General features: G+C 51.5%; 5 protein-coding genes across 5 annotated transcripts; 4 read left to right on the top strand and 1 right to left on the bottom strand.

Annotated features, from left to right (window-relative positions):
* The first annotated feature begins 1569 nt into the window (after nt 1-1569).
* LOC100908565 (kelch-like protein 17) lies at nt 1570-6538 on the top strand. Its single transcript, XM_003746764.3, has 11 exons — nt 1570-1669; nt 3448-3633; nt 3781-4050; nt 4150-4279; nt 4368-4630; nt 4769-4883; nt 5034-5236; nt 5373-5713; nt 5820-5964; nt 6091-6201; nt 6327-6538. The coding sequence occupies exons 2-11, from the start codon at nt 3491-3493 to the stop codon at nt 6520-6522; spliced, it is 1917 nt and encodes a 638-aa protein (XP_003746812.1). The 5' UTR covers nt 1570-1669; nt 3448-3490; the 3' UTR covers nt 6523-6538.
* A 1609-nt stretch (nt 6539-8147) lies between these two features.
* LOC100908425 (activin receptor type-2A) lies at nt 8148-12197 on the top strand. The gene is made up of 6 exons (XM_018640799.2): nt 8148-8408; nt 9950-10830; nt 11097-11186; nt 11363-11522; nt 11730-11908; nt 12068-12197. The coding sequence occupies exons 1-6, from the start codon at nt 8148-8150 to the stop codon at nt 12195-12197; spliced, it is 1701 nt and encodes a 566-aa protein (XP_018496315.2).
* A 2287-nt stretch (nt 12198-14484) lies between these two features.
* On the top strand, nt 14485-15425 carry LOC100908283 (NPC intracellular cholesterol transporter 2). The gene is made up of 4 exons (XM_003746762.1): nt 14485-14578; nt 14780-14884; nt 15065-15243; nt 15309-15425. The coding sequence occupies exons 1-4, from the start codon at nt 14485-14487 to the stop codon at nt 15423-15425; spliced, it is 495 nt and encodes a 164-aa protein (XP_003746810.1).
* Nucleotides 15426-15838: 413 nt separating this feature from the next.
* On the bottom strand, nt 15839-16822 carry ND-B22 (NADH dehydrogenase (ubiquinone) B22 subunit). The gene is made up of 3 exons (XM_003746722.1): nt 16681-16822; nt 16284-16412; nt 15839-16124 (listed from the first exon to the last, which is right to left on the bottom strand). Exons 1-3 carry the CDS (start codon nt 16788-16790, stop codon nt 15923-15925), a joined length of 441 nt encoding a protein of 146 aa, XP_003746770.1. The 5' UTR covers nt 16791-16822; the 3' UTR covers nt 15839-15922.
* Nucleotides 16823-17134: 312 nt separating this feature from the next.
* Spf45 (splicing factor 45) lies at nt 17135-19075 on the top strand. The gene is made up of 5 exons (XM_029112452.1): nt 17135-17569; nt 17719-17915; nt 18002-18395; nt 18511-18708; nt 18808-19075. The coding sequence occupies exons 1-5, from the start codon at nt 17405-17407 to the stop codon at nt 19000-19002; spliced, it is 1149 nt and encodes a 382-aa protein (XP_028968285.1). The 5' UTR covers nt 17135-17404; the 3' UTR covers nt 19003-19075.
* The last annotated feature ends 1619 nt before the right edge of the window (nt 19076-20694 follow it).

Raw genomic sequence — 20694 nt, 5'->3', positions numbered from 1 at the left:
GATCGACCTCAAGGGACGCTCCGCACCGGATCACCATTGTCCCGGATACTGTCAGCAAACGTGGTTCACCACGGCTGCAGCAGTGGAGTTTTCGAATCCTTCTAGCCTTCCACTCCGCTTGCTTCCACTTGGGTCGTGGAACAGTGGATTCTCCTCGAGGTAGCTCTCTTTTCCCTCGGAACTCTGCACCCATCCGAACGGAGTCACTAATTTCGTCATGTCGAGCTTTTGAGAATCTGATCTACCGTTCCCACGGGAGGAAAGCACTTTCAGAGACCCGCGGGAAATAATACGTCGTGCAGTGATGTAATATCGAGTGTATCTGGGACAAGGGAATCGTATCGGTTTCTCATTATATCGACCCGCAGAACCGGGTCAGAACCTCAAAATGAGAGGAGTTCCGGATCGATTATTATCAGCGAAATTGTCGAGGAAGATAATTATTCAAATGTTCAGTTCGGGAGGCATCGGCACAGGGTCAATATTTAATCCATCAAAGCTTAAGGGATTCTGCTTTATGTATGATCCTCGTCGGAGATGACGTCGTATGACGCTTCTGTGGTATCCCTATTCAACCCCGCAAGCCTTCAGGTCCAGAAGAGAAACACGATGTTGACAGTAGCCCACCGCAGCACTGACTCGAAACATCAGACGGAAGCGTGCCGTTTTCCCATACCAGGTGCATTGAGCGGGAAGTTCCCTTTGGAAGTTTGTGACGCTTGCCTTAATACGTTGCGGTTTTCCTGATCGAGAAAACGCCGATAAGCTGCGATACAAAGAAGTTTTCCGTGTTTTTCAATGAAGGGAATCGAGCCTCAGCGGAGAGTTCGGACGTGGTTCAGCTATCGGTGCGGTTGGAAGATCGAGGGAGCTTTCCGGGCAGCTGATACCACGCTACTGGCACGACCTGTGCACATAGGCGATGCCTTCGAGGCAAAATATCGGGGCTGACTTGCATGGGCTGCAACAACCGAGCTTGAATATACTCGAAGCAGACATTGGAGGAACTTGCTCGATGACATCTCTGTACGTTGACCTCGGCCGATAGGCTGTTGGACGACCAGTTTCGTTATAAATTCGGGTGTGTCGAAACTCGATTTGAGCTTCGTGGGCTGGCCAGACACAGATCTCGGGGGTGGAATCGAATAATCAGTTGATGGCTCGGAGTGCGTTGACCTCTGCTGCTCTCCTCTTCCGGAGTGTGAGCACTCGACCGGTGAATTTCGCGCGGCGAGGGGGAGTCCGCGAGGGAGTCCCTGAGCGAAATTTAAAATTTTCACAAAACCTTCTAGATTCAGATAATGAAAGTGTCCCGAAGGAAGATCGATCGGGAATCCAAGTCGATACAAGCTTCCCACAGGAGCAGCAGCGGGAGCTAGCCAGCTCCCCGGAGAGATCGTGGCTCCAGCCCCGCAGTGCCTGCCCTCCCTCTCGAAGTTGCCCCTCTCCGAAGCATTCACAACACCGCTGTCCGAGTATAGAATACTTGCAGCCCCCGGGGCACTTCCAGAGGGTTTGTTGAACTCCCACAGCCCAGAGAACCTTCCTGAGGACTCACTCGCAAAAGGAATAAGCTCCCGGAACTCGGAGACCTTTCTCAAGACCAAACACACAGCTATCGAGCTCAATCGATAGGCTTCGGCGCAGCTGCATCCACCTGCCGTGCAAGGTATGTGGAGAGCTCGGAATCAGACGACGTATTCACGACAGACTCGTCTCTGATACCACCAAGTAGACGACTGCATGATGATGAGCGGTACTCTTGTGCTCCCATCGAAGTTCTAGCGGTGTCAACTTGTTGCGAGGGCGTTGACCTCGAGACTCTCGATCAACTCACGCGTGAGTCTCCAAGGGAATCGAACCGTGAGTGTTCCGCGGATGGCAACCCGACCGAATACGGAATTGGCAGTGTCTCCGTCGGAATTGAGAAGATTGGACATTCTCCCGCAAGAAGCATGAAGCGATATCACTGGAACTGATTCCGCATTCGGGACGCGTCCCACTCTCTGAATGGGTCTGCTCCTCGGCAGAGAGCTGTGCGCCGACGCGCGACGCTGCTCGAATTCCCTACGCACGATTGTGTGTTTTCGGCACGGCAGGAATCACTTTCCCACTTCCGAGCCCGTCAGTGGTAGCGTACCGTTTGCTGAGTATTGCGGGGATTTGATTTCGAATTGTTTCGTCTTTCTTAGATCGGCAGCAATAGCTATCGAGAGGAGAGCCTGATCACGCTCACATTCCTACATCGCCTAACAGCTCTAGAGTCACGCGATGTATGTATTTACTCCCTTCCGGCCGAGCGATTGTCAGTGACGAGGGCTTCCGTCCATGGGAAGAAGCGCATCGAGAGACAGACGGGACTTATGTCGCTTCGAGTATTCAATCAAGCAGTGCCTGCGTACAATAACCGGCAGGCTCTGCCTCTCAGCTCGCTTATCAAGAATAACCTCCTGGGAAGCCTCACATTTGAATATTTGGGAGCCTCGCGGCAATTTCCCATCGGGATCCTGGTCAGGGTCCCGATACGGACGTGTTGAACCTTCCGTGATCGACGAGAATGACCCATTCCGATGATATAGTGGGAAGTAGGGTCATTCGGGTGGATCTCTTGCTCCGAAGGTTCAGAGTAAGTGGCCCGTAGCATTTCTCGCTTGGCGCTTGTGGAACGGGTTTCCGGTAGCGTTGCCTGTGCGCAGCAGCCCACCACGATCCAACTTACGTCTGTGGGTCATCAGCAGAAGTTGATGGGCGACAACAACGTCCCTCTCCGAAACGGAAGATCTAGATCTAGCAAACGACACAGCTCACACCGGAGCTCGACTAAGTTCACAATCGAGGCAGAGTCAATGGCCCTCCCGCTAGACAGCCGCACCGGTCGTCTGACTCCGTGTCGTTCGACTTCAGACCTCGGGGCAGTGCTGGAAAAAACAAATTTTCCCGTGACGGATGACGGTGACGCCCAAAAATATCAGCGCTGGTTCTGACTTTCCCTCGAGCTACGTCGACTCCGATGGAGCGCGACCTAACCGTTACATAGGTTCAGGCGCGTTGAGTTGCTTCGTTCATTTGTGAAGGTTTTCGACTGGAGTTGCGAGTGGACTCCTGCCTCGCACCAGCAAGGTCCAGGTGATTCCGTTGGGCGGAGGGCGGAGTTGGAGCGTCAGAAGTGCGCGCCTGATATGCGTCAGCTCTCGCGAACCTTGTCTTCTGGAGTCATCGATTGGTGATACGAGTGTTCTGTCCTTCTCGCGGGCTTCAGTAAACGGTTGTTCGGATTCCGCGCTAACGTTGAACTGCAACTTTTTCTGTGTAGAGAACACATAGGGTACACTTCGGGAATTTCGTGTCCAATCTTCTGACTCTCGATTGCTCTGATTCTCAAAACAATCGAGGGAAACCAGCGGGTCTATCGATCACCTTCGTTGGCAATATGCATCTGGTTTCCAGTGGGATTCACTCGCAGTGATTGTTTGCGTTCCGCTCTCCTATAATGTCTACATCGACCGCAAGCGATTCCGCGTCATCAACGAAATCGCGTACGAGGACCAAGAATGGGAGCGAGGGCAGCAAATCGTCCTCCGTGGATTCAATATCAGAGTTCCTGCAGAACTACGACTTCGATGACGAGGAAAGGTGAGCAGACTTGGAAAGGAAGAATGGCGTCGCGACTGATGGGATTCCAAGCCATGGGGAATCGGAAGTTTGCGAAAGATCCCAGGAGGGTTGAAGACAGTATACATGCTGAAAACTCCCGACAAACCTGAGAGATATCAATTTCAGATTCTCCTATTCTTCCGCTCACAGTTTGCGGAGAGATGCGAACGGCCGCAAAGAGACGTCAATCCAGGACATGGCCGAGGAATTCAATCCTTCACACCTAGCGTCGGCATTCAGGAATCTCAACACGATGAGAGAATCTTCTCAGCTCTGTGATGTCACCCTGAAGACGACGGACAGCTCGATCGGTCTCCCATGTCATAAGATTGTGCTGGCTTTCAGCTCGCCATATTTTCTAACAATGTTCAACAGCAAACTCATTGAGAGCACTAGGTGAGCCCAAACACCAACTGGGTCCAGAAAGACAGATCACAGATTATTTTGTAGAATTTCCATCGAGAACATAAGACGAGAAAATTATTTTTTGCACAGCTCTGAGATCGTGATCCATGATGTGGATCACAAGTCCCTGAAGACAATCGTGGACTATTGCTACTGCGGGAATCTGTACCTCTGCACAGAGAGCGTTCAGCCCTTGCTGCAAGCTGCGTGTTTGCTCCAGGTGAAACTCCGGAGGGGAATCAGCTGAAAAAGCCTACATGATGAGGATATTGGGATCATCTCTCACTTCCCCCTCTGCGTCCTTCCAGATGGAGAAGATCATCATCACGTGCGTCGGCTTCTTCTTACTGCGGTTGGATCCGACGAACTGCATAGGTGTGCGAGCTCTGGCCGACACGCTCTCGCTCCAGAGCCTCCAGTCGAGCGCTGACTTCTATATCGTACGGAACTTTCGCCAGGTCGTAAAATCAGAAGAGTTCCTCCAGTTGACTGCCAGTGAAGTAGAACGCTTGCTTTCGGATAACAGACTCAATGTGCCCGGGGAAGAGGTCGTTTTCCAAGCCATCATGAGGTAATTTTTTTTGAAAATACACATTGCCGATATCGTAGAATATTCCCCCATCTGGCAAAAATGTCGAATTATACGGGATCCCTAACTACGACTCGTCGAAGCCCCGGAACGATACATGGAGTTTGTGTTTCGCTGCAGGTGGGTGAAACACAGCGAGAAGAGGATCTGTGAACTAGGCCGTCTTCTGAAGCAGTGTCGGCTGCCACGCTTGCCGAGGAATTTCTTGATGAATGAAGTCGCCGAAAACCCCCTGGTAAGGTTTCCTTGAGGCTTCTCCTCTCGATCCGAGAAACTCCGACTTCGGAATTCTTCCACATTCGCGGATTCCTTCGAATGAAGATTCCGAATAAGGACACGTCCGAAGAAGAACTTACGTACCCGATCGGGGTTTACGCGCCCACAGGTGAAAGAGAGCGATGCCAGCAAGGATCTCCTCATAGATGCGATGAAGTATCATTTGATGCCAGATAAACGTACGGAAATGCGATCCGCCAAAACCACGATACGAACCCCTTATGGACTCTCTCCATATATCCTTGCCGTCGGAGGCGGCTCCCTATTCGCCATTCACAGCGATTGCGAGTTTTACGACTACAGTGCCGACAGGTTAGTGTTCACAATCTCCGACGTAAATGTGCAACTAGAAATTATCGCGCCGAAGGGATGGGGAGCAATACCTCGACGCATCCATCTGGAATCCGGAAGACAAATATTCATTCTCTATCTTCTCCATAAATTGCAGATGGTGTCATTTCGAGTCCACCATCCACCGGAGGTCGCGGGCCGGCGTGCTGGCCTGTGATCGATTGGTTTATGCTATCGGTGGCTTCGACGGAATCAAAGATCTAGCCGCAGTCGAAGTCTTCAGCCCTTATAGCGGTCACTGGACATCTTTGTCACCGATGAGTTGTCGGAGGTCCTGTCTTGGCGCAGCGGCGCTCAACGGTTTGATCTATGTCGGAGGAGGTTTTGACGGCTACACCTGTTTGAGTACCGTGGAACGCTATGACCCCCTCGTGGGGGTTTGGACAACGGTTCAGAGCATGGACCACCGGAGACGATATGGCCGGTTGGAAGCACATGGTGAGATTTTCCGTCCGAGATCGGAGGGCAAAGAACGACCGCTCTGACGTTTTTAGAGGCCGATTAGGTCTCGCTGCATTCCGACTGACGCTGAAGTATTCCATAGGCGACTGTATTTATGCCGTGGGGGGACACGACGGCTCCAACTACTTGAACACAGTAGAGCGTTTCGACCCTCGGGAGGGGAAATGGCAGTCGCTACCACCAATCAGCTTCAGAAGGAATTCTGCCGGCGTCGCATCACTGGGGGAGTAAGTTATAGTAATAATTTTTTTGAATACCTTGACTTACATTAGGCTTCAGCCCAGGCACTCCGGAAAGCATAACCTGTATTCGGGGAGTTCGGCTTTGAAGGATGGGTCGTAATTTTTCCTCAGCTATCTTTACGTTGCCGGAGGGAACGATTCGGCCCTATGCCTGAATTCGGCCGAGAGATTCTGCCCGAAGACGAACAGTTGGCAAATGATCAGCAACATGGGATGCAGGAGGTTCGTACGGGAATCATTGCCGCGACCTGAGATTCAATAATTAGTCAACTTCCACACGGACGCTCACGCTGGATTGCCGAAGCTCCAATCCACTGTCGTCAATGTCATCAAATTTTCATTCGCAGGACGACGCACAGCCTTCTGCAGATGCATCATTCGCTCTATGCGCTTGGAGGCAACGATGGAAACTCAAGCCTGAACACAGTTGAAATATTCAAACCAAAGGAGAACAAATGGATCCCGGGAACCTCGATGCAGCTGCGTCGAGGCAGTCTCGGAGCAGCGGTTGTCGAAGCCATCTGCCTGGAGTCCCCCTCGTAGGTCTGCATTCGACATTTACAGGGGATAAACCCTTTCTGGCCGAACAAATCCGTGGCGGAATGCCATCCGGTGCTCAACGGAAGATGGACTTGTCGCGGGAGCTCTCGCGTATCTTGAGCTCCCGGAGAGATAATCGCTTTCGGAATAGACTAGCTTGCATTTGAGTCTCAGTTTCCGGATTCCGGTCGAATAGCTGATTCACGCCCCGGACTCGGAGGGAGATCATCGAACTCGCGTCAGCTGTCGAGAGAGTCCGGTTTCGGGGGAGCCAAACCACCGACTCCGGACGATCCCGACCTGGCGCGCTCTTCCGGATTTTGATCGTTCGTCTTGACTTTCATTCCGCCTGGATCATCCCACGCCCCCCGGATTTCCTGCGATGAGCTCTCCGAGTAGCTCTCTCGATCTTCGCTAGTCGTCAAACTCGGGACCGTCGGGGTCCGAACTCGTGTGTATTGTATTCCATTCGGATGATCCCTTTCCCAGAAATGTACAGTCCTTGTTTCCATCGCTCCGATATCATGTTCACGGAACGAGCGATCAGGCGTCGCGCTCATCGCTAGCTCTCTCCACGAGGAGTCGCGGATCTTGATTTCAGATATTTGTGATACATACACTCCATGCTTTTCCACAAAACGAATGCAGTCGCAGATTCGAGAAATTTCGACGACCTGATCACGGTGCAACGAAATAGAAGCTCGAGGGGAAAAGCGCTGAACGAATAAAAGTTTGAATCTATGGGCTATTCGTGTCCTGATTTCATTGTCAGATCCCCTTGTATACATCCCCTGCAGGAAGACCTCCTCTTGAAGCTTGAACCGGAAAATCTTATCTATCCCTACGATTTCGGGAGATTTCTCGAAATCCTGTTCACTTGGGGAGCAATGGTCATTGTTCGGCGTGATCCTCATCGTCACACTGGAATCGGTGTGTGCCGAGGAATGTTCTTGAACATTTTCCCCCTCGACATCTCATCGGAGATGCCGCTCGTCTCCGATCGCCTCTCCAGCAAAGATCATCGGCATCATCTCCCCCCTCATTCCCCCGTTCAGGAGATTCACATTTGCAGAATCCGTCTTGCGTTCTCTCCTCTCTCACCCCGCAACTGCGTTCCGGAGACCGGCGCACCATCGTACGAGCGTTTTGGACCACGTTCCAGGTCTAATCATCATCATCACCATCATCATCGGCGTCAAGCGTCTGCTTCACGTTGGCAAACAGAAGAAGGAAACAACAGTTCTCACGGAGAGACAGCGGCAGACACAAGCTCAACCTACCCGCATGCTAGACAACCTAGCTCGCTGCCTGCCTGCCCGCTTGCCTGCCACCCCGACCGCTAGTGCGGGAGCGTTTTACGTGTCGAGCTTGACCGCGACTGGGGTACCGTCAATCGAGACGAGTCGCTCAAAACCGAGATTACTCTAGTGACTGTCTACGCAGTAAGGGGGGAAACTTCCTGAAACTCCGTCCTGAAGCGTGACTTTCAAGCGGCTGTCCGGTGTTTTCATGAATAAGGTGAAAGAGTGAGTTTGGGAACGAGCTGCGACGGTGTCAGGGACTTCGGGGGAGCTCGGAGACCGTCGTAACTTGACGACTGATCTTCATCGAACAACAAGCTCAACAGCATGCCACATTCATATCGATACACGGCCGGCGTGCCGCAGCTGTCGACTAAGCTGTCGGTGGTGATATTGGTAGCTGCTGTTGTTGCGACGGTGCCAAGAGCCGTCAGTGCGGATCAAGCCCTTCTGAGATGTGCTTTCCACAACATCACGGTGCCTGTAGAGGATGAAGTTACTGAAGATTGCAAGATCGAAACTCCCGGTCACGGACCGTCGTTCTGTTTCGTCTTATTCAGTCGAAACAAGGTTACTCAGGAGTATGAGGTGAGTTGAAGACCGGGATCCTGGTAGTCCATGGCCGCCGGAATCTAGAAATTACTGTCCTCGTTCCCTTTCCAAGAAAGCTCCCTCTCGGGAATTTAATTCGGGAATTGAGCTCCTCACAGAAGACGAGCGATTCAGCTCGATGTTGTCGATCCCGACGGAGACAATAATTCGATTCAATGTGGCGATCCGACTGTTTGATATTCATTCGTCTCCGTAGTAGGAATGTCATCCGTAGGGAACGGACGGCTGAATGGCTAGATCATCTTTTTGCTCCGGAAGATGAGCAGGATCGGTTTCCTCGTTCTCAGAGGGCTGTTCAAGAGGGAATCTGCTCAATCAGTTTCGGATTCCGGAAGTAGCTGCTGTCATTACTCTGTGAACTTTTTCTGATCACTGAAAAAATATTTTTGATCGCTCGCTCCGATTGAACTTCGGTTGGTCTCGGTCCGCCGGGATAATGGTCGACTTAAAAAGTTGAAACCGACTTCATTGGTCGGGCGAATACTACTCCCAGTAGACTCTCATGAGTTTCCGTGATCGTCCGTTGGTCTCGATCCAAATAGCGACTGTCTGTCTAGGAGGCGGATAAAATTAGACGCATCGCTACCGCGACTATATTCCGAATGGTTACGGAGCGGAGCTTCCCCAAAACAAAGTTAGCGACTGACGGTCCCGTGAACCAAGAAACCATCTACTGGTCTAAGTCCATTGCGACATGATGAGTCATTGAGTTGCGGAGTGATCAGTCGAGGCGATTTTTGCGAGGGAAAAGAGTAGCGGAAGTCCATGAGGAGTCCGGCATTCTCCCTTAGACAATGTCGTCAGCTGAATATACTTGAAAGTATATTATGACATCATTAATTGAATATTCTCGGTTCGGTCGACTTTCCTCATCCTTGGGAAGGTAATTCCTCGACTGCCCCGCTCGATATATGAATACGGGATGATGAGCGAGCCGAGATCTGCAAGCGTTTTTCCAAAGAACGAGATCGCTCGCTGAGCGAACGCCCGTCAGATGAAATAGATCTCGCCGTGAGCGAGCGCAAGTACGGGGCAGAGGAGCGGCTTCCACTTGCTGAGTCATGTACTCGAGAGTAACACTCTACCCCGCCGTACTCAAATCTAAAGTGGTAGCGGAGCTCTTTCACTGGTGGCAGAGCAGTCTGTTCTATGAGGGAGCTTCGAAGGAATGGAAATACTCGGCCCGTCGAAAGCCATGGGATTCCATGATTCGACAGGAGAGCTCTCCGAGGTGCTCTTACCAGGTGTCATTCGAGAGCATTCAATTCTGCCGCACTCAGATCGATACCTTTGCGGAGACCCACCAGCATCGCGAATGATGTGTGATCTGCGACCGGGAAACTTGAATCATCTCTCCACGACCGGACAGAAGGAAACCGGCGACCGAACGAAAGCAGAACTTCGCCACGAGCGCTGATCCTTAGGCTCCGGAACTCACTGAGAATGCATGTAGGGCTCGCCATGGCAAACCCTCCTGTTTTTCGTCCCGTTCCTGATCTTTCCGTTTTCGTTTGCAGGCATCTATGAGAGGTTGCTGGCAAGGAGGCGAGAATCAGTGCGTTGAAGGCGCGCACAGAGATCCGGATATGGGCGCGTGCTACAATCGGAAGAACAACGGAGCGACGATGTTGTTCTGCTGTTGTCTGAGCTCGGGATGCAATCGGGATTTCAGCCCTCTGCCTCCGATGCAGACGAGGACCGAAGACGAAGATATCGAACCGTCTCTGAAGAAGCTCGCCGATCGAAGCGCATCCAAGGCACTCGAAACGGGCGGAATCTCGTTTATCTACATCATTCTGGCGATCGGCGCTCTGGGAGTCGGTACATCTTTGACCTACCTGTCGGTGCTCGGATTCCGGAAGCATCGTCAGATCAAAGACGCCCAGATGCATTTCGGCTATGACAACAAATTCAGCAAGGGTGCACAAGAGCACCCGGGCTCGATGCTGCAACTTGACAACGTCTCGCTGTTCGATCTGGCCGCACAGGGCCGATTCGGTGCCGTTTATCGAGGTCGAGTGGACGATACTCAGGTTGCGGTGAAGATCTTCCCGGCCGGGGAGCGACAGAGTTGGGAGAAAGAGCTCGAAGTGTACCGCTTGCCCCAAATGGAGCATGCCAACATCCTCAGTTTCTTCGGGACGGGTACAAAGATAAACCCTCAAACCGGTCTTACTGAGTACTGGCTCCTGACCACCTGGCACGAGCAGGGCAGCCTCTACGATTTCCTGTGTCGGAACACGATCACCTACGAGCAACTCCTCCTGTTGGCCGACTCGATCGCCAAGGGTGTGATGCACATCCATACGGATATCCCAGCCTCGGCCACCCACGGTTATAAACCAGCCATGGCTCACCGGGACATAAAATCGAGGAACATCATCCTAAAAGACGAATCGTGAGTGTTGTCCTCCGGGTCTATCCCTCAATCGCGACCTTATCTTCAATGGGTTTCGATATGACGTAGTCAAAGGCCACTGGTAGCGGTCGAGAACAACATAGATTTTTACCAGTCGATTACCCATGCTTCGACTAAGAAGAGTTCTTCGCTATAGCTTCGAGCATCTCGGCTCGAAGGCCTCGCTCTGCTACTCCCGTTCGATGCCCGAAGTCATCGTTGAGCAATATATCGCATAATGAAGTCGATCATAATTGATTTTCCAGCACTGCCTGTATAGCCGATTTCGGTCTCGCAATCGTTTTCGAATCCGGAGCGAACATCGGTGAAGTTCACGGCCAGGTTGGCACACGTCGGTAAGAATCTGAGAGAACTTTTCTTCCGGATCGGATCCTCCGTGTCTTTTCGTCTCGCTGTCGACACGCAGGTTTCGACAGACGCAGAACAGACGTGACTCCCATAACAGCGCTCTGGGCGGCGTTTCCAGGAAGAGAATTCCAGCTCGAGTCTAATCCCTCTGTTTATATTTTAGCTACATGGCACCCGAAGTTCTAGAAGGCGCCATTTCGTTCGATCAAGAGGCGTTCCAGAGAATTGACATGTATGCCGTCTCTCTTGTTCTGTGGGAGATGCTCTCCAGGACAAAAGATTGCGATCCGTTCCCGAAATGCAGAATGCCCTTCGAGGACCAGGTGAGAGCGCTTTGAGGTTCTCCCCGTCGTTGTCTGGCGGAGAAATCCGAATTTTCCGAATCGACGTCCTCGTCGTTGACTTCCGGCGACATGAATCCAGACTTTCGGCGTCGATGACTTTGCAATGCGGTCGGGTGACGTCGAGTCGTGACCGCGAGAAATAGTCGGTTTCGGCTTGGAAGGGGTCTCACATCCCGCGTTTTTCAGGTCGGCCAACACCCGACTCTGGAAGACATGCAGGAAACGGTCGTCAACAGGAAGTCAAGACCTCCGATCCGCGAGAGTTGGCGCCAGAACAGCAAACTCTCGCTCCTCATATCCACGCTCGAAGAGTGCTGGGACGCCGATGCCGACGCTCGTCTGAGCGCTTGCACCGTACACGAGAGGTAAGTGCGGAACCGAGAAATCGATAGTCGAATCGGATGCCGTTTCCGAGTTTCCGACCCATAGTCCCTGAGCTGAGACGAGTCCCTCTCCGCGATCGGGCTGAGCGTCCGGCTCATCCCGGATTCACCGCTCGACTAATTTAATCTTTCCCATCGCAGGCTGCAATACCTCATAGGGAACCTCGAGCCGGTCGAAAAGAAACCCGTCGATAGCGTCGATAGCGAATGCACGGCTCTGCTGCAAGGAACAGAGAGCTCAGACACCTTCGAGATGCAACAGATGCCCTAAGATCCTTGACAGCTAGATCGCTGGCCGCGATGGAAAACGCCGCACCTTTGACTGCAATAGCCCCGATGGGGAAATCCCATCGTACGCGGGCTCCGGATACCGCCTCTGCCCGGAACTTCGGCAGCGAATGGCCCGAGTCCGTAATTCTTACTGAGGTGTAGGTAGCATAGCTCTCGGAACCTGCGGTCTCTGTCACTTGCAATGAGCAATTTTATCGTTTCCAACTTCGAAAAATCGCGAGACAGACATGTCGTCCGGTTCTTGGTGGGCTCATCGCGGAACAGTGTCGATCTGAACAAACCGTCTTAGATCACTAGGTCTGTCAGACTTTTCGAACAAGGCTAGAAGCGCACACCATGTTGGAAATTCCGGAAAACTTCTCCGACGATTGTTCCACGCTTAATTCGGTTTCCGTGGAAATCAGGGCTGCGTCGACTGTGGGAAATAACGAATGGGAGTTCCTTGAGTACTCCCGGACCATAACGGCAGCTAGTTTTGCCCACGCGGCATCACGGCCAAGGAGGATTACGTCTATGAATTCGCCGTGCGGTGGAAAACCATTTGATCTCTGATCGGGAGACGAGTATACCTACGTTGCGGCCATTCGAATATTTTTCTCGGTTGGATCGGTCAACCCCGAATTCCGGAGAAGTAAAGCTACGTCCCAAACATGAAATGCTCTGAAATGGTACAAATTGACACTTCCACGGGAGGTCTCGCTCGAGTAATCAAATGTCATGGGCGCCGATCGTGCTCGCACCCCCTATCCGAATACCTATGTGGAATAACCCGGGGCTGATCGTCAAAGACAGGCAGCCTTGCTTCTTCGCGGCACTCCGCACTTGTTTAAAAGGGTTCAACTTCGTTTAATGTGCGACTTCGGAATATTGTTGACATCTGGAATCTCTCGAGCCATCACGTGTTGTGTTGAGGTTTTCGCTCTACTTTAATATTCTCTAGGTAGCTAATGATTCGTCTGTATCTTTCATCGTATACGTGGGAGAGTGGAATCCCAAATAGGTTTCCTGTACATTTAACTCATACGACTTTTGAACGTTGTGACCTCGCGTCGTCCGCGACTTTGACAGCGTCGCGCTCACTTGGATGCATGAGAATCGTATCGACTTCCGAGTTCCAGGACCGTATCCGATGGAACCGTAATTGTTACTTAAACGATACATCCCATCACTCAATATGCATCATTCGAGTCTATGGAGGACTGCTCTTTTGTGAAACATTGTTACTTCGTCGCGTTGTCATTCGTCAAGGTCCTTATCGACGCCGGCGACAGGATCAAAAAGATGGAAAAATAAAGTTGAGGGAGCGATGCAGATCGCTAGGAGATATATTGTCGAGCTTGTGCCGAAGACGCGTCTGGCTGCGTCGGAGACCTGGGGAGGTTAGAGTCCCCGGATCGAATGCTGGATCCCAATCGACCGGTGACTGAATAAAGGGTAGAGATCGAGCCAAAAAAATTACAGTAGGTTTTTTCAGTACGGTCCCAGAGACTTCTTGAGAGAGAATCAACAAATATTCGTACTCAGATCCCATGAGTAGAATTGGTCGCACGGAGGCGATTCGAATTCCACCGAGGGGCTCTCGAACAATTTCGGGGAAGTTATCATCCAATCTTCATTTATCGACGATCTCGCATCGAATCAGCTGCGAAGACCAGGCCGTTGAGTATCGGAGTCGAGTCGATCTGGCCTTTCAAGGATAAGAGGGCTCGTCAGAAGTCTCCAGATTCATTCCAGCGAAGTGAGGCAGGGGAGCGAATTTTCCGGTCAGACCGTGCTTCCAGGCTTCTGGAAAAGAGGGCCACATCGCTCATCTTTCCCGTACTTCGTTCGTCTCGCCTCGACCGCTCCGCCGCACGGCAGAGGATATTTCCTGGGAGTGAGCATCGGGGATCGATAAATGAGGTGGTCGTATAGGTGAGGACGTCCCGTATCGCGAGCGAGACTCAATGCGACTTCAAAAGCATGGGTCATTCAACTTTCAAGGGATCGGTCTCCTTGATGTCATTGGTTGAATGTCCTCACCAGAGAGCTCACCTCGAGAAGTCACGGCAAAAAATCTGGATAATTATGGAAGGAGTCTGATCAAACAAGGTGATCTCATAAATATTCATCACAATCAATCGACATCGCCCGGACCATTCATGCACTAAAGAAATTGATTCCGTGGGGTTCATCACATCCGCCAACGTTTCCCAAGGTCCACGGCGCAGCTGACGATGCGAAGTTCTCATTTCCGATCCGCATCGGGACCGAAAAAGTTTTACGCGATGTCCAGTAGCCTCATGCTAGTGGCTTCATTTCTGCTATTCGCAATCTCCGTCTCGGAGAGCCAATTAGTGATCAAGAAATACGAATTATGCGGTGAGCACGGAGTGATACCTCGACTCAATGCATCGTCATCCTCGATGACCCTCCCTCGATTCCGACATTCCGACCAGGATCATTCACGAGAGCAATATTTCTCGCCTCATCTTAGCAATTCCACAATATCGTTGAATATTCGAGAACTCATCGTAGGTACAATACCGGGGGAAGATCTTCTCATGACTTGTTCTTTTTCAGGCGGCACGGGCAGTGTGAGGTATATCAAAGTTACGCCTTGCGTTGAGGAGCCTTGCGAGTTCAAGCGGAACAGCAAAGTTCACGTAGAAATCGAATTGGCATTCGGTGGGTGTCTAAAAGTGTTTTTTTCTCCCGATAATTCACCATGTTTTGGATCCTACGATGAGGTCGGAACGACGAGAGATCGCTGACTCACGGCAGCGACAAGCGATTTTCTCGGAGCGATGGTGGTGCATCTCGCTCGTACGATACATGCATTAATGTACGCAAGAAAACGAATTTCAGAGCATCCAAGTGAAACCGCGACTCTCAAATCGTTCGCCGACCTTAAAGCATCGAACATGACTCTGGTAGGAGTTCCCACGGATTTCTGCAAGGCTAAGATCGTCGAATGTCCGATCCGGGGTAGAGGAGATTACCGAGTTGCAAAGTTCATCGTTCCTATCAAGAAGCTCTACACTCCCGTGAGTTTGTCGAAGAGCACGATCGCCCCAAGACTCAAATCGATATTCACGATGATTCCTCACAGCTCAACGACAGCGATACTTTACAGAATTTCTACAACGCCAGTTTCATGGGTTACGGTGACGCTGGCTGGGAAATATGCGTGAAGCTCCTAATCCGCGTTCTAGATGAGATGCTCTGAATGATGCTCAAGACGGCTTTCGACCATTCTGCGATGAATTTCGGCATTAGATCATGATTTGGGTCGATTGAAGGATAGTGAATAAAAAAGCGTTCTCGGAAAATCCCTCAGAACCTTCGAGCACCTCCTTGCTCGGAAATCCTTCATGAGCACGCCTCGACGATCGACACGGAGAAGGCGACGACTTCCTGGGGACTTCACGGCTGTCAGCGCTCATGAGTGGTTGGAATAAGCTCTCGATTCAAGCCACCGTAGACGTAGACCACTCCCCGGAGCTGGAATATCCCTGACCTGAACATTCCAAACCTGCACCAGATCTCTCCTCTGGTCTCTCGGATGCGGACATCAATCGAGAGTTTACACGATTAGGTCTAGGCTTGATCGCTTAGAGAAAATGGTTCCGCAGTTCAAACTTAACTAGCATCAGTTTATTCAATGTCGACAGCTGTTTTTCAGGGGAGGTTGACGCCGGTGGCGAGAGATAAGCGACGCATCGATCACTGCGTCAGGGACGAATCATCTTTGGTGATTCGTTTCTTGGTCTCCTCCCAGTACTTGATATATTCAAGTTTACGTTGTTCGCGGAGAGCGAAATATTTCGGATACCTCGCTTTTTCGAAGGGATGCCAGAAGTCTACAAGCCAATCGGGGTACGTGTCCCATCTGTCGAATGCACTTCCGCCGGGAGACGAAGGGAATCTGGAGAGAAGATAACGAAACGTTTTCGCAATGAATATCATCGAGCTTTTCCCGGGTGATGGGCGAAGTGAGGATGTGAAACATCCCGGTCTCACTTTCAGCGCGGAACACAATCAAGGGGATGCAAGCAGACCACAGAATTGAGGCCGAGAGTCTTACTTGAAGGGTGCGGGATGAGCCTTAGCCTCCAGCTGTTTCAGAGCTGAATCGTATAGCATCTTCGCTTCTCTCGGATTACTGACGTTCTTGTTTTCATCGAATCGCGCGCGCATCAACACACACTCATATCTGAAAGTGGAATGAATTTCGTCAACTATCTGGATACGGCATGGTCGGCCATTCAGCGACACATTGTCTCCGACACTTTAAGCTTCAGACAGGGAATCACGATGATGATGATGATGGGATAGTCACGATGAATCCTTGCGGATCTCCGCTTTCCCTGGCTGAGCCTTGAGTGTCCGCGAGATCGACTGAATGAACATTGTCTCTGCATTGGGTCTCGCTCAGATCAACTTGAATTCATGCTCTTGGTCAACCGCTGGGCGGAACTCACCTGGCTTCCTCCCGTTCGGGATGGTAAGATTCTAGATTCCGAATAATTCTCTTATAAAGAGCGCACACAGCCTGTTTGTGGGAGATAGTCTTTGTTCTGAGATACGACATTGTGACGTCCCTACGACGACCGTCAGGAGCAACACAATGTTTTTGTTTTGATGTAGGATAGCCACTTTCCACCCAGAGAGGCTGTTTCCGGATCATCAGCATCATCTAGACTCTCTTCGAGACCATCGATGAGAATCGACTTTCGAGTGATTTGCGGCAGAGCGATGGCTCGACAAATTCTAGCTTGGGGTCTGCCAGGGCGCCAGACATCCCCCAATGTGAACGGACTTTCCGAGATGCGCCCAGACCCTGGACGATGGATTCCAGAGCATATTTGATTCACGTCTGCTCGAGCAGACGCTCAGATGCGTGTTTCGAAGATGTACACAAGAGACGGTATCCTCAATCGAGAGATCCGACCCCGTTTTTCTCCTTTCGCACCGTCTTGAATTATGCGAGACTGGTTTTCAACCTCCTGAAGTCCGTTGGCAACTCGTGAAGTATAAGGTCCAACAGTGAATAGCTTCTGCTCCGGGAAGGCAGCCTCCCGAGAGTACGTTCAGAGAGATGTCGCCTTCTAGTTCATGATATTCGCAGACCCAATCTGACTCTGAAGTGCATTCGTGCGGATTCACAAGCTCCCAGGAATTCCGGAACCCATTGCGAGCTGCACGATGTCTCTGTACGACGATGAAGTCGAAAGCCAAGGCGCGTCCGGCTGGTCTTCGGGAATCAAGCTTCTCCAGAGCCATGTCCAACTCAAGAAAGCCACAAATCATGTGCAGCGGAAGACGACGACCGCGATTGCGCCGGTTATTGATTTGAACCGAAGTAAAGACGTAAGTGTCCTTCTCCGGGAAATCTCAAGTCTCGGAATTCATTCTGCTGTTCTGTTACCTTAGGCCCATCGATGGAAACTCGTATCCGGCGTTTTGCTAGGAGCCCATACTTCTTATCAGCTGTCTTTCAAGAGCCACTCTCATTCTAGCGTGTGAATGCTGACGACATGCCGGCCATACCCTTGTACGTCCCAAAGGGGGGTGCCTCGCTCCTCGGCGGCGAGTGGTTCCTCAAAGACGAGTATGATCCACTGTATCCTAACGAATACGATCGATTGGTCAAGCAATTTCGTAGAGAACAGCAGAACGAAAAGAAGTCGGATAGGAAAGCCAAGAGGTCAGTCCAGTGTCAGATATTGACGGAAACCGAAGAAACTTCCTCGGGACTCTCATTTCAGCCGATGATATCTTATTCGATCGACTTTTCAGTAGCGACTCCCCGGGCTCGAATGGCTCAAAACGACACTCTGCTATGATTGCACCCCCTCCGTCGCTCGCGGGAGATATTGTCTCGAAAACGGAGGATGATGACTACGCCGGTGACGATTCGCCCCCGAGACCCGATTTCTTAATGCCGAGCATCTCAACATCGGCCGTTGCATCGAATATGGGGTGTTCGTCGGTTGCGGCGAAGATCATGGCGAAGATGGGTTTCAAAGCCGGGCAGGGTCTCGGGAAGAGTGAACAAGGCATCAGTTCCGCTCTCACGGTGGAAAAAACCAGCCACCGGGGCGGGAAAATCGTCGAGGCCAACACGTCGACCTTCCTGCAGCCGTCGGAATTCTTCGACGCGGAAAATGCAGCGTCTGCTCCAGTCGCCAACGATGTGGGTGTTCGTTTTCTCTGTCCAGAGCTTTACCTCCCTCATTTTTCGAGCATATTTCTTGAAGAGGCGTGGGAGTCGTATATATAATGTAACTTAATCGTTGATTTTTTGGCAGGGCTTCATTCCACCCGCGGATCCAAGTGGTCCAGCCGCCGCTGCTGTCCCAAACAGACAGGGTGAGGAGCAAAGCATCACCGAAATACTGCGAGCTCCAACGAAGGTGGTCCTGCTAAGGAACATGGTCGGTCCCGGCGAAGTCGATGAGGATTTGGAGCCGGAGACGAAGGAAGAATGCGGAAGATACGGAGAAGTCGTACGTATAATCCATATTGCTTCATGGCGAATTCTCGCAGTGAAGTCGAATTTGAAGCCGAACCTGCCGCTCCGGAATGTAACGAATTTTACATTGCAGGTTAAATGCGTCATTTACGAGTTGCCCGGGCCAGAAATCAACCCCGAGGAAGCCGTCCGCATATTTGTAGAATTCAAGAACATAGCGCACGCCATCAAAGCGGTTGTGGATCTCAACGGGAGATTTTTCGGTGGCCGCGTAGTTCGGGCTGGTTTCTACGATCAAGAGAAATTCAATAGACTCGAATTGCTATAACTGTTTCCATATGTATATGAGAGAACCTCTCCCTGTACAATACTTCTGAAATACAAGACATCTGTGTTGAAGTCTGATCATCGGGCGCTCGAGCCCTTACTCTGTTCTGTCAAACGAATCAGGGAATTCATAGAGACGTCCCCCGTGTTAGCATTGTACGTTTTATGTGGATCGATTCCGTCTGAAGGGGCAGCATCTGACCACCTCCGAGAGGGGCTCAACATGAACAGGGGCGCAAATGAGGGACACCCGCGTCATCCCAACGGAGGAGCCTCGACTTTTACCCTGAAAACCGATCGTGAGCCCTCCTAGGCTCGACAGCAAGCCCTCCGAAAAATTGAACCTTCCGATATCCTCCATCGCAACTGTGGGAGTTCTGCGGAATCCTCCAAAGGAAGCCGATCGATCGAATGTTATTCCTCTCATGCGGTATCTCTGAGCAGGTATCCGAGGATCGCGACACAATGAGGCATGCAGACTTCCCAGGGAACATCAAATGTGGGGGGCTTATCGATGACGGTGGGAAGATATTGAAAGTAGACGCCGATTCTCAACCACCCGAATCATGGGAGTGATTTTCCAATCTCCTCATCAGTGAGATATGAGAAAGCTTCTCTGTACTCGACACCCAGTACCATTGTTTTCCCTGTAAATCTCGATGCGCTCGTTGCTCATAAGCGGGAGACGCCCCATATTGGGATGAACACGCCGTGACTCGGATAGGACACGGGTAAGCCGTCGCGCGCGGGTGGCAGCTAATTCGAGCTTGGTGCACGGTTCGCACTTTCGTCTTGAGGATACGGCTCCCTGGAGGTCTCCAGGGCGCATTTTACCCATATCTTGCCTTAGGCAGTAAGTCGGGAGAGAGTCCACGTTGAACTCTGCTCTCGATGTTCCCGACGAAGAATGAGCTGAGCTGAGCAGACGAGGAGCTCCTAGCATAGCGCAAGAGCGACGAAGTACTCGATGCCGGTCCGGGTCGATCACCGCGATTTCGTAATAATTCATCATCTTCAGTTTTTGAATCCGTTCAATGGAAGCTCTTCTTCGAGACAGAATTCCTCCGGTACTGACCGCGCGGCTCGTTCCGTGCTCGATCTGCTGAGCGAAATGGACCCATTTGATTGAGTCAGCATCCTTCCGGGGAAGCTGAAAACTTGAGTCATCACCGCTTCGGATGGCTACGCTCCTTGTGCAGACCGATACGAAGGGAGATCGACACGAATTTTTTTTCTCCGAATTTCCAACGTTGTGTCGTCATCCCGCGCGAACGAGCTTCCATAACCTTGACCGCACAGCATCAGCGGCTCGGCGAATATTGAGCCCTTGCAGGGAGGTTAATGAGCGTCTTTCGCTTGGAATACTGCTGAGTCCGTTAGGGCTCCCTAGTCGATGGCTCGACGACCGGCAGCGAGCCAGAGGTGGGGCTGCAGCAGGGCCGAAAGGAATGCTGCTCGCTGCGGACGATAGAGTTGGGAAAATGCGCTCTCTTTCGCTTCGTCGGCTGTGTCGTAAGCCGGCAGCCGACCCACGGAGCAGCCACGGCAGCAGGCTGCGCTCCCAATTCGTCCGATGACCCACCAGGCTTGTTACAAAGGAACAAGCGTCGCATGCTTCGAGCGAAGGCACATTGTCTCTCGTTTGTCAATCCATTTTCTCGACTTTCGTATTCGTATGAAAGTACAATCATGA

This window comes from Galendromus occidentalis, unplaced genomic scaffold (genome assembly GCF_000255335.2).
Source record: "Galendromus occidentalis unplaced genomic scaffold, Mocc_1.1 scf7180000077501, whole genome shotgun sequence".
Classification (NCBI taxonomy): Eukaryota; Metazoa; Arthropoda; class Arachnida; order Mesostigmata; family Phytoseiidae; genus Galendromus; species Galendromus occidentalis.
This window is presented reverse-complemented; position numbering and strand designations above follow the sequence as displayed.

What these genes read in the sequence shown, in the direction of transcription:
- Spf45 (XM_029112452.1), top strand. Translation starts at nt 17,405, where the DNA reads ATGTCTCTGTACGACGATGAAGTCGAAAGCCAAGGCGCGTCCGGCTGG. An exon ending in ATTTGAACCGAAGTAAAGAC is followed by an intron (nt 17,570 to 17,718) that starts GTAAGTGTCCTT and finishes CTCTCATTCTAG; the next exon opens with CGTGTGAATGCTGACGACAT. An exon ending in AAAGCCAAGAGGTCAGTCCA is followed by an intron (nt 17,916 to 18,001) that starts GTGTCAGATATT and finishes ACTTTTCAGTAG; the next exon opens with CGACTCCCCGGGCTCGAATG.
- LOC100908425 (XM_018640799.2), top strand. Translation starts at nt 8,148, where the DNA reads ATGCCACATTCATATCGATACACGGCCGGCGTGCCGCAGCTGTCGACT. An exon ending in AGGTTACTCAGGAGTATGAG is followed by an intron (nt 8,409 to 9,949) that starts GTGAGTTGAAGA and finishes TTTCGTTTGCAG; the next exon opens with GCATCTATGAGAGGTTGCTG. An exon ending in GCTTGCACCGTACACGAGAG is followed by an intron (nt 11,909 to 12,067) that starts GTAAGTGCGGAA and finishes TTCCCATCGCAG; the next exon opens with GCTGCAATACCTCATAGGGA.
- LOC100908565 (XM_003746764.3), top strand. Translation starts at nt 3,491, where the DNA reads ATGTCTACATCGACCGCAAGCGATTCCGCGTCATCAACGAAATCGCGT. An exon ending in AAGCTGCGTGTTTGCTCCAG is followed by an intron (nt 4,280 to 4,367) that starts GTGAAACTCCGG and finishes GCGTCCTTCCAG; the next exon opens with ATGGAGAAGATCATCATCAC. An exon ending in GTTTTCCAAGCCATCATGAG is followed by an intron (nt 4,631 to 4,768) that starts GTAATTTTTTTT and finishes GTTTCGCTGCAG; the next exon opens with GTGGGTGAAACACAGCGAGA.
- ND-B22 (XM_003746722.1), bottom strand. Translation starts at nt 16,790, where the DNA reads ATGTCGTATCTCAGAACAAAGACTATCTCCCACAAACAGGCTGTGTGC. An exon ending in CCCGAACGGGAGGAAGCCAG is followed by an intron (nt 16,413 to 16,680) that starts GTGAGTTCCGCC and finishes TTCCACTTTCAG; the next exon opens with ATATGAGTGTGTGTTGATGC. An exon ending in GCTCATCCCGCACCCTTCAA is followed by an intron (nt 16,125 to 16,283) that starts GTAAGACTCTCG and finishes TCTTCTCTCCAG; the next exon opens with ATTCCCTTCGTCTCCCGGCG.
- LOC100908283 (XM_003746762.1), top strand. Translation starts at nt 14,485, where the DNA reads ATGTCCAGTAGCCTCATGCTAGTGGCTTCATTTCTGCTATTCGCAATC. An exon ending in AGAAATCGAATTGGCATTCG is followed by an intron (nt 14,885 to 15,064) that starts GTGGGTGTCTAA and finishes AACGAATTTCAG; the next exon opens with AGCATCCAAGTGAAACCGCG. An exon ending in TCAAGAAGCTCTACACTCCC is followed by an intron (nt 15,244 to 15,308) that starts GTGAGTTTGTCG and finishes GATTCCTCACAG; the next exon opens with CTCAACGACAGCGATACTTT.